This window comes from Saccopteryx leptura, chromosome 12, assembly GCF_036850995.1.
Source record: "Saccopteryx leptura isolate mSacLep1 chromosome 12, mSacLep1_pri_phased_curated, whole genome shotgun sequence".
NCBI classification, from domain to species: Eukaryota; Metazoa; Chordata; class Mammalia; order Chiroptera; family Emballonuridae; genus Saccopteryx; species Saccopteryx leptura.
Genome location: NC_089514.1, coordinates 19937235 through 19949487, shown reverse-complemented (window position 1 = coordinate 19949487; position 12253 = coordinate 19937235). Strand labels below are relative to the sequence as shown.

The 12253-nt window shown below is 35.0% G+C and overlaps 1 protein-coding gene across 2 annotated transcripts in view; it reads left to right on the top strand.

Moving 5' to 3' along the window:
- Positions 1-12253, top strand: part of HDAC9 (histone deacetylase 9) — a 1019027-nt gene that overhangs the window by 944044 nt on the left and 62730 nt on the right. The window contains exon 27 of one of the 2 annotated variants that reach the window (XM_066354133.1): positions 6360-6738. The exons of the other annotated variant lie outside the window; for it this stretch is intronic. Within the exon in view, the coding sequence (XP_066210230.1) occupies positions 6360-6399 (40 nt within the window). The 3' untranslated portion in view covers positions 6400-6738. Of the gene's footprint in view, positions 1-6359; positions 6739-12253 lie in introns of those variants that run through there. 2 annotated transcript variants of the gene reach the window in all.

Here is a 12253-nt window from a genome sequence, read left to right as displayed (position 1 = left end):
TTTGTAAAAGAGTTATCGTAAAACAAATGGAAAATGGAATCACAACATAACAAAACTTATAAGATGCCACAAAAGCATTGCTAAGGGGTAAATTTACAGTAATAAATGCTTATATTTAAAAAAAAACAACTCAAATATACTAACTTTACTAACCTTAAAAACAAATAAATAATATTATAAATGAAAGAGGAGACATTGCAACTGATAGCACACAGATACAAACTATCATTAAGAGACTACTATGAATAATTATATGCCAACAAATTGGACAACCTACAAGTAATGGATAAATTCCTAGAAGAATACAATTTAGCAAGTCTAAATGAAGAAACAGAAAATCTGAACAGCCCAAGTACTACTAAGGAAATTGAATCAGTAATCAAAAACCTTCCAACAAAGAAAAGTCCCATCCCAAATGGTTTCACTGGTGAAGTCTTTCAAAAATTTAAGACAAAATTAACATCAATTAACAAAATAAACAGACAGCCAACTAAATGGGAAATGATATTTTCAAACAACAGCTCAGATAAGGGCCTAATATCCAAAATATACAAAGAACTCATAAAACTCAACAACAAACAAACAATCCAATAAAAAAATGGGAAGAGGACATGAACAGACACTTCTCTCAGGAAGAAATACAAATGGCCAACAGATATATGAAAAGATGCTCATCTTCATTAGTTATTAGAGAAATGCAAATCAAAACTGCAATGAGATACCACCTCACACCTGTTAGATTAGCTATTATTAACAAGACAGGTAATAGCAAATGTTGGAGAGGCTGTGGAGAAAAAGGAGCCCTCATACACTGTTGGTGGGATTGTAAAGTAGTCCAACCATTATGGAAGAAAGTTCCTCAAAAAACTAAAATAGAACACACAAATAAACATACCTCAACATGATAAAGGCCATCTATGACAAACCCACAGCCAACATCATAATCAATGGGCAAAAATGAAAAGAAATCCCCTTGAGATCAGGAACAAGGCAGCGGTTCCCTTTCACCACTCTTATTCAACATAGTTCTGGAAGTCCTAGCTCTAGCAATCAAACAAGAAGAAATAAAAGGCATCCTAACTGGAAAAGGAGAAGTAAAATTATCATTATTTGCTGATAACATGATACTGTACATAGAAAACCCTGAAGTCTCAAAAAATGACTGGACCTGATAAATGAATTCAGCAAGGTGGCAGGATATAAAATCAATATTCAGAAATCAGTAGCATTTTTATACACCAACAATGAACTGTCTGAAAGAGAAATTAAGAAAACAATCCCCTTCACTATTGCAACAAAGTACCTAGGAGTAAATTTAACCAAGGAGGTTAAAGACTTGTACTCGGAAAATTGTAAAACATTGATTAAAAAAAAAAATCAAGGAAGATACAAACAAGTGGAAGCATTTAACTTGTTCATGGATAGGAAGAATAAACATCATTAAAGGTCTATATTACCCAAAGCAATATATAAATTAAATGCAATTCCTGTTAAAATACCAATGTCATACTACAAAGATATAGAACAAATATTCCAAAAATTTATATGGAACCAAAAAAGAACACGTATTGCCTCAGCAATCTTGAGAAAAAAAAGAATAATGTAGGTGGTACCACACTTCCTGATACCAAGTTTTACTACAAGGCCATTGTACTCAAAACAGCCTGGTACTGGCATAAGAACAGACATACAGATCAATGGAACAGACCAGAGAACCCAGAAATAAACCTGTACAGACAACTGATATTTGACAAAGGAAGTAAGAGCGTACAATGGAGTAAAGACAGTCTCTTTAACAAATGGTGTTGGGAAAACTGGACAGGTACTTGCAAAAAAAATGAAACTAGACCACCAACTTATACCATACACAAAAATAAACTCAAAATGGATAAAAGATTTAAATGTAAGTCGTGAAACCATAATCATCTTGGAAGAAAACATAGGCAGTAAGCTCTCTGACATCTCTCGCAGCAATATATTTGCTGATTTATCTCCACGGGCAAGTGAAATAAAGGACAGGATGAACAAATGGGACTATATCAAACTAAAAAGCTTTTGAACAGCTAAAGACAACATGAACAAAATAAAAAGGCAAACCACACAATGGGAGAACATATTCGACAATACGTCTGATAAGGGGTTAATAACCAAAATTTATAAAGAACTTGTAAAACTCAACACCAGGAAGGTAAACAATTCAATCAAAAAATGGGCAAAAGAAATGAATAGACACTTCTCCAAAGAGGACATACAGATGGCCAATAGACAGATGAAAAAAATGCTCAACATCACTAATCATTAGAGAAATGCAAATTAAAACCACATTTAGATACCACCTCACACCTGTCAGAATGGCGTTCATTAACAAAACAACACATAGTAGGATGTGGAGAAAGGGGAACCCTCCTGCACTGCTGGTGGGAATGCAGACTGGTGCAGCCACTGTGGAAAACAGTATGGAGATTCCTCAAAAAATTAACAATGGAACTGACTTTTGACCCAGCTATCCCACTTCTAGGAATATATCCTAAGAATACCAAACCACTGATTAAAAAGAAGAAATGCACCTCACGTTTATTGCAGCATTGTTTACAATAGCCAAGATCTGGAAACAGCCCAAGTGTCCATCAGGTGACGAGTAGATTAAAAAGCTGTGGTACATATACACAATGGAATACTATGCAGACATGAAAAAGAAGGAAATCTTTTGCAACAACATAGATGGACCTGGAGACTGTTATGCTAAGTGAAATAAGCCAGGCAGAGAGAGAAAAATACCATATGACCTCACTCATTTGAGGAATATAATGACAATGTGAACTGAGGAACAGAATAGAGGTAGAGGTGGGACCAAAGGGACCAGAGGGAAAGCAGTCAGAGGGAAAGGGAATGAGAAGATGGGATCAGAGAAGGGAAAGAGATTAGTGAAATTATAAATACATAACACAGCGTTATAGAGAGCAGGACAGCAAATCCTGGAGGGAAGGGGGGAGGCATTGGGGGAAGAAGTAAAGGGGTATCAAGGGGAACACGGAGGTGTGGGGAGGAGATATATTCGGTGGGACACTTGAGTCTATGTAAACACAATAAATTAAAATGAATTAAAAAAAGAATACACAAATAAATGAAAGTATATTTCATGTTCATAATTTAGAAGAGTTTATATTGTTGAAACATTTATACTACACAAAATCAGCTATAGATTCAATTCACTTCTTATCAAATTTCCAATGGCATTTATCATAGAAATAGAAAAAAAAATCCTAAAGTTCATATGGAACTACAGAAAACCCTGAAGAGCTTTCTTAAAGGCATTCTGAGTTGAAAATACATTACAAAGCTAAATTAATCAAAACAATATGGCACTGGCATACAAAACACACACATAGAACAATGGAACAGAATTGAAAGCCCAGCAATAAACCCTCACACATGGTCAAGTGGTACTTGAAAAGGGAGACAGGAATACTCAGTGGAGAAATTAAAACCCTCTTCAATAAATCGTTTTAAAAAAACTGTATATTCACATATAAAAGAATGAAATCAGACCCTCTCTATTTTATACCAGTCAAAAAAAATAGCTCAAAATGGATTAAGAACTTAAATGTGAGTCATAAAAGCATGAAACTCTCAGAAGAAATCATAAGAAAAATGCTCTTTGACTTTGGTCTTTGCAGTAGTTTTTATTTTTATTTATTTTATTTTGTTTTATTTTTTTATCAAGTGAGAGGCAGGGAGGTGGAGAGACAGACTCCTGCATGTGCCTTGACCAAGGTCCACTTAGTAACCCCTGTATGGGGCTGATGTTCTGCCCATCTGGAGCCACTGCTCTGTTGCTCAGCAACCAAGCTATTTTAGCACCTGAGGCAAGGCCATGGAGCCATCTTATCATCCAGGGCCAACTTACTCATTCAAGTCATGGCTGCCAGAAGGGAAAGGAAGGAAGGGTGGAGAAGCAGATGATCCCTTTTTCTGTATGCCCTGACTGAGAATTGAACCCAGGACTTCCACCCACTGGGCTGATGCTCTACCACTAAGCAAATGGACCAGGGCCAGTAGATTTTAGATATGACAACAGAAAAGCAATAAAAATAAACAAATGTGATTATATATATAAGATAAAAAACACTATGTAGAAAAAGACACATCAGCAAAATAAAAATGCAACTTATGAAATAAAATATTTGCAAACCCCATATCTGATAAGGAATTAATATCTACAATATACATGGAACTCATACAATTCAATACTTGATGATAATAATAATAATAATAGGAAGAAGTAGAAGAAGGAGCCTTGGGCAGATAGGTCAGTTGGCTAGAGGTCCCGATAGGCCAAGATTGTGGGTTTGATCCCCACTTAGGGCACATACAAGTATCAACCAATAAATGCATAAATAAGCAGAACAACAAATTGATGTTTCTCTTTCTCTCTATATATCTCTCCCCCTTCCTCGTTCTCTCAACTCACTCAATAAAAAAATGATCACATTGCACACGTTAAACATCCATAATGTTATGTCAATTACATCTAAATAATGCTGGAGGGGAAAGGAAATTGGAAGATTCAGTCTCCATTAGAATACCTAGCTGAGGATTCTATACCTGTATTATCCATATATTCTCAGATGTAAATAAGTTTGCATGTTTACATATAAATTAATTTAGTTAATTAAATGTTTTCCTTAGTTTAAAATTGTTCTTTTCAGAATATTGATAATTTTGGTTCGGAAGGATTTTAATAGCGTATTAATTATTTAAATAGCTTTTATCTTATAAAGCACTTTCTTATAACTTTCTTATCCATAAACTCACAGAAGGCTATAACATCCAAAAATAATAATAATAATAATAATTATTATTATTATTATTATTAGTGTTTTACATGGACACATTTGGAACTATTTTTTTGGTAATATTAAATATGAATACCTAATATTTCTCATTCCTTATTGGATGCAGTAAAATCTACTCATTACCACTCTATAGTTAAAAATCTTTCAGTATTCAAAATTTGTTATTAAAATGCTAAGTTAAAATGGCAGCTACTTTATAAATGAATGGAAATTCTGGGGGGGTTTTCCTTACAAATCTATAAAATAACCTGGCTAAATAGTTCATTTGTCTTCATAAACAGCTGTGTTTTAAACAGTGTTTTTTCTAGTATGAAAGGAATTCATTATAGAATACTGGCAAGTAGATAGACAATATGAAAAAGAAAACGAAAACCACCTACCTATCATTCTACCACACAGACAAAACCATCATCCATGTGTGTACGGTGTTTCCTTAAGATGGCATCATCGTAACTGTATCTGTATGCTAGTAAACACAAGTTTATGCTTATGGTAGATGCTGAAGGGACAGATTGGAAGTATGTATTAAGTAACTAATGTCTCATAGTGTTTGTTGTATACAAGTCAGTTTTAACCCTTTTATTTTTTAACCTGCACTAACGACCATCTTTTTTCTCATGGTCTTAAACCTGAAACCACAGCTTCCCAGAACTGCAGTTACATCATTAACAGTTGCAACACTAGCAAATTGCAGAGCTTAGACTCAAATGCAATTCTCAGGGCATCTAAAACTCTAGTATTGTTCCCTCCACGATCCAGCCACTTCACGTATGCGGATTCCTGCTACAATTTGTCCTTTTGGCTAAATTAAAAAATCATTCTAAAAGTTTGCCTTAAAACACCCTGAGAGTGTTACTAAATTAAGGTTAAATCTCAAGTATAAATTTTCAAGCAATTAGTTTTGATTTTACCCGAGCAGAACACCCCACAGATGATGCCGAATAAAAACTATTTACACACCACCATAGAGCATTTCTTGTAAAAACGTTGGATCTGTAGCAGCGATTTGCTAATCAAATTCAGAATTTGATTTGAAATGCCTCCGGCAGGCAGCCAATCCAGTTTTGAAAGAACAGAAGTGAAAACCAGAGCCCTGGTGAGTTTCCTCCAGAAGCTAGCTAGGTCCTTTGCTCTAGTTAACAAACTGGTTCCATAGGAAATCACTGCAATTGCTCCTAAAATAAAATATCGTTGTTAATTTTTTCAATAAATTATTGGACTGTACTAGACACAAAACATGTACTTTTTGGAATCTCGAGTTATAAAATATTCTGACATGTTTTAATATAAACAGGAACATTTCCAATGATTGCTTGGATCTAAAATGTTTTTCCACTTGACATTTGTTTATACTTCCTAGGAAAGAAACTCTATTTATGGATAACTGAATAACACAAATAAACATTAGAGAGAGCTGAAAAATCAGCTTTGATTATGCATGAAAATCTACAATGTCATTGTGTACTCTTATGCCTTATTCTGATTGCCTGTTTATTTTTACAGAATCGCTGGTGAGCCTATGGAAGAGGAGCCAGTCTTGTGAAGTGCCAATCCCTCCTCCCCCCCCAGATTTCCTGTGTGTGACATCATTGTGTATGCCCCCACCCCAGCACCCTCAGACATGTCTTGTCTGCTGCTTGGGTGGCACAGATTCGATGGAACATAAACACTGGGCACAAAATTCTGAACAGCAGCTTCACTTGTTCTTTGGATGGACTTGAAAGGGTATTAAAGATTCCTTAAATGTAACCGCTGTGATTCTAAAGTTACAGTAAACCACGATTGGAAGAAACTGCTTCCAGCGTGCATTTAATATGCTGGTTGACTTCCCTCCCGAGCCCAAAGTATGAACTAGAAACATCCAATACAGCATTAGATACTGTTAATTACAAATGTGATGGCAGCCAGTGAGATTTGGGGCAAAACCTAAGAAATACTCATTCCTGACATTCTGATCAGTTTTTTTATTGGGTAATTTTTTGTCAAACAGTCTCAACTTGTTTACAGGATTTGCTTTCAGCTATGAACGGATAGCAATTCCCGACAGATCGCAGGGATTTTGTTTTGTTTGGTTTTGTTTGTTTTTTGGCCTTTGTTTTAACACATGGTTCAATTCTTGCTAGTTAGGAGTTCAAGATGGAGGAGTTGGGCTGAGGCTTTTTCAGTGGAATAAACCAACTGTATCTCAAATCCAAATGCCAAAGGAACCTCAAACACTGTATATAATGGTGCAATATTTTATGTCACGCTTTTTTTTTTAAGTGCCCTGATTTCCCTAACACCTCTGTGTTCTCATATACACCGGAGACTTGCAACTGTATTTGAGGATGAGATCTTCCCTCCTCACGTCCCCTGCTCTGATGACAGTAGCTCTGACCATATGGTCCATGGACGACTTCCAGAGTCTTTGAAAACTTTTCAAACATGGTCTTAATTTGTTCCAAATCTATCAACTTATTCTGTCTCTTTTCTCTTTCTGCCCTCCATCAATTCCTTTATTCCTTCCTTCCTATAGAAAAGCTAAGGATTATCCACAATCTCTCCCAAGTTCTCAGGAGCTTTGAGTATTTACTTTTTTTTCTTTTCTTTTTTCTTTTTTTTTTTTTTTTTTTACTTTCCAGGTTAACACAGTTGGTTGGTCTAATGTGTTCTTACTTGTGAAATCATTGAGGAGAATATGGCTTAAGCAACGGCACTAAATTTTTAGATCTTTAAAATGTGTTGATGAAGGCATTGCCTATTTGAAGTCACCTTGAATTGAGTTAACCTTGAAGTTGTGCCTTTATGTGAAAAAAACAAAAAACCAACTACACACTTAAACTTTACACATGTTGCCTTAGTGTCAAAGGCTAAAAATAAGGAACATTTATTTCTGAGATTAAAAATAACTTACTAAATATAAGTAGGTTATCCCCTACCATCCAAAATTCTGTTCCAATGTATAACTCAAACACAGAAAGACATTGATATAGAATACCTCGCAGTATTTAATATCTGTCAATGCTTTTCAAAGAGTTGATGTTTCTTTTTATAGATTTTCCTAACTCAAAGGATATATTAAAGCCATAAGTGAAGATTGTCATGCTTTTATTCAGAAATCTGAAAGAAACCTTAATTAAAACAAGGTTTTAGGGAAGGCCATGATATGAAAGATAAGGAACAATATGGTTTTAGTTAAAGAGGACTCTAACCTGTAAATCAAAGATGAAAGATTTCACTCAAGTAGAATTATACAACTCCCTTTTGTTATATAGTCAGACCATATTTTTCATGCATTTGGTTTTTTTAGGATTACCATTTTAATTTTAAAGACTTTTATTACATATACAAAAATGGCTCAGTACGTGGTTTAACATCTTAGAAATTTGAGACGCCCTTTGAAATAGGAAATATGAAATGGAATGTAACTCAGTATTAGGTAAAAATTACTTTCATTGAATAAGAGTAAGGTCAATCACGATTCACAATAGTAATGACTATTTTTGTAAAAATTTTAATGATATTTTCAGGGAAATTCATGCCGGTCATATATGCTAGCTTTTGCTGTTTTGCTGTAATTCCTTAAAGTTTACTTAAAGAAAACAAAATAATGGAGCTACAGGCTTTTTAAAAAGGCTCTCCTCCTTGAAACAAAAAGTTATATCATTAACTGGAAACATAATTGCGACTATTTAAAAATAAATTGATAATTAAAAATCTCTACTATTGTTCTCCATCCTCCCAAATATTTTTAGATGTTAAATAAGAAAATTAGACAGTATAGTGCAAGCGTACTAATTTACTGATGTTTCCTACAATAGTTTTGTTGTATTCTTATATAGAGCTGTCACACTGATAGATCCAGATCACTAGGGCATCTCTATGGTAATTGACATTTAAAACGTAACACATTAATGAATTTTAAGTACACATCCTTCTGTGTGATACTGTGGCAGCTGGTTGCACTGAGAGTCTTTCGGATACATGGAGAGGCAGATAAACTATGGAAAGGATTAATCACAGCTGAATGTAGTTGGAAGAACAGAGGCAGTGCTTTTTGATTATGCCCTTACAAGGTATGGTGTAGCCTCTGGGGACAGAATGGAGGCTTTTGGAGAATGTCAACATGTCTTTTGAAATAGCCAGCACTTTTTGAAAGGGTAGTTTCACTTGGAATCGTTTTTCTTGACTTACATATTTAATTTTTATTGCTCAGTTGTTCAGTAAGAGGCTGTTAGAAGAATTCATCCCTAAGTTTTATCAATGATATATCTCTCTGATTCAGACTTTGAAGGATAATCACATAGGCTTTCTCACAATTTCCTAATAACTCACACATGAGGAATGAAAATACTATGTTTTGAGAAATCTATTAGTAAACAATGCTAAGAGTTCAATTTAATAAGATTTGATTATAGGTACAAAAATAAAAGAAAATTAATTTTCTCAATCATTCATTGTAACCTAGGTTGTATATTAAATTGAAAAACAGTTTTATTAAATAAGTCAGTGACCTCAAGTAGTACTAGAAGCTTTTCAATCATTGCTTATTAATTGGGAAGAATATTTTCAGATAAAATATTTTAACACATTAACACCAAATAGAAATCATCATCTGGAGAAAACAGATATATATGAAAAAAACTACTACCAATCACATTTTCATTACCAATCCTAGGTAGTGACATCTTACCTTCAGTTTTGACTATAACCCTTTTTCAAAACTCTCACTCACCTCTCAATGACAGTATGGTGGATTTGACAACAGGGCATCTCACACAGAGATTTCAGAAACTATGAGGCTGGTCTCCCCAAAGAACTCAGTATTGTTTTTATTTCTGAAGGTCATTCATGAAGCAGTGTGGATATACTGTACTGGGATTCTTTACACATCTGTATGGAAGTAAAATAGAATAATCATGTGGAAAGTCTGTGAGACAATATCTCTTCAATCACCACTTTATACTTATTTCTTTATCCCAGCATTTATGTTTAGGGCAATTTATTTAAGCCTTTCTAATTACCTTTTGAAAGTTTACTCTCAATTGGACTCAATGAAACTATTAAATGTCTAATAGTCACTAAACAAAGAAGCCAAAGGTTTCTGTCTTAAAAGTGATTCATTCCGAGCTTGATATAATCACTCTGCCGAGTTTGACACTGTCTTTTCTAGAAGCATCTATCTTGATATTCTTTTCCTGCTTCAGAAGTGAAATCACTTGATGTGCTGAGAAAAAAAAAAAAAAAGTAGGAAACGACGTACCTGTTCAGGTAGGCCGTAAGGAGGGCATTTTCACCTCCCAAAAAAATGAAAACCAGATGATCTATGCTAAAAAATGAAGGCATTTTATTGTTGTTTTCAAAACCGATCATCAATATGGTCATGATCATCATCAAATATTTCTTGTGTGCCTGACCTGTGGTGGCGCAGTGGGATAAAGCGTCGACCTGAAACACTGAGGTTGCCGGTTCGAAACCCTGGGCTTGCCTGGTCAAGGCACATATGGGAGTTGATGCTTCCTGCTCCTCCCCCTTCTCTCTCTCTCTCCCCTCTCTCTAAAAAAATCAATAAATAAAATATTTTAAAAATATATTTCTTGTGTTCTCAAAGGACACAATTATATTCTAGGCACCAACGGTGTTTTGTACTATTTACCATCTTTAAAATGAACGTATCATGAGAATTACATCGTCTTAATCAACACTGTCTCTGAAGTGCCTCTGTAGGACTTCTTTCCCTGGTCGTATATACCAGGAAAATCTTACGTACGCTGGCCTCCTACATCAACCATTTCATGAAGCACAGCCTGATTGTCATGTGGCCAGAGTATCAAGTTTTTAGATGAACACAATACGCTCAAACAGGACACTACAGCTTGGTTTCTCTAAATCAACTGCAATCTACTTTTTCTCTGCTGTACCTGGCTAATTTTACATAATGGTTTATGCCACAACCAAGTGAGTTATTAATATGCTGGGAAAGGCTGGGTCAGACAATCAAATCTTCAACTATTGATCTGGTGCTGTTTGGACTTGATCTGAATGACAGAGTAATAGGATTGTAACAATTTCTCAAACCATCTTGATTCTCACCCTGAAACATTTAGCAAACATATGGTGAATTCATCTTACAGTGCCAATCATCCTAATCCGTTATTTCCTTTCCCCTCTTCTCTTCTTCTCCTGTTCAACTGCCAATACCAAATTGCCACATCTAATCTATCAGAATAATTTTTTAAATCTCGATTTTATGCTTCCTAAGTAGAAACAACCTTGGTAACTTCTCTTCAGAGGCACCGTGAAGTATACTTTCTTTCCTGCCATTTTCATATAAACAACTCTAGGGACTATTGTCTCCCTTTTTGTCTTTTTCCTTTTTAAGAACCACTTGACTTTTTTTACAATTCTTATCTTAAAAAGATCAAGTTAATGTGTTTTGGTCTACAGTTTGGGACCTGGCACTTTGTTTTATTAATACCAAATTTCTCTTTCTGTCTCAACTATCATTTTCCACCATTGTTGTAACTACCCATTGTATTGGGCTAGATGTCACATAGAGAGGGTTGTACATATAATACTCTTGCCCTTTGGGTGATGTCTTTATGAGTCAAACCCACAAGCATAAACTCCAAACTAAAGAAAAAAATGGCAAAAGAGAAATTTCAAATTAATATAATTTGGAAGTAAGATATTTCCAGACTGTTCAAAGAAAACCAAGCCCTTTCATTTTTTTTTTTGTTTTGTTTTGTTTTGTTTGGGCCTTAGGCACATTGGAGGCAAATGTTGCGACATCAAAATAAAAGGAGAGTCAAATGTTTTGTGAGACCTTGTGGTCGTGTGCCCTTTAGGCTTCATTGTGGTGCCCTTTCTTGGAGTTGGCATTTTATGACAATCGATAGAGATCTTGCAGCAATTTCTGGCTTTTGCTTTGATTAATATAAACCTGAATAGAGATGGAGTAATAAGAAAAAATAAAAAATAAAAACTTTAGGAATTACAAATTCTAAAATCTGAGGAGGAATGGCCAGTCCTTGGGTATGCAAACATTGTTTTCAGATACAAATCTCCCTGTGTTCTTCCTAAATTGTAAGGTTCTCAAACTCTTTGTGGATAAGCAGTGTCTGTGTCTATCTCCCCAACAGCTGGGTTACGTGAAATTGCCCCTTGAGCGGTTGCTGGCCCTAACAAGCGTGCTATTAAAAATGAGTGACCATTTAGTAGATTATAGCCTCAGCAGTTTATGTCATTTGAAAGCAAATATACTGATATTTTTAAACAAGGTGGGCAGCGCAGGCAGGAATCCAATATTTATTACTCTTGTGATTAAACACTCTAGGCCAGGCTTGTTGAAGTATACGCCAGTAATCTGGAGTTTCTGGCTTAGTGCAAAATTTAAATGTCTTTTCTATCGTGGTCTG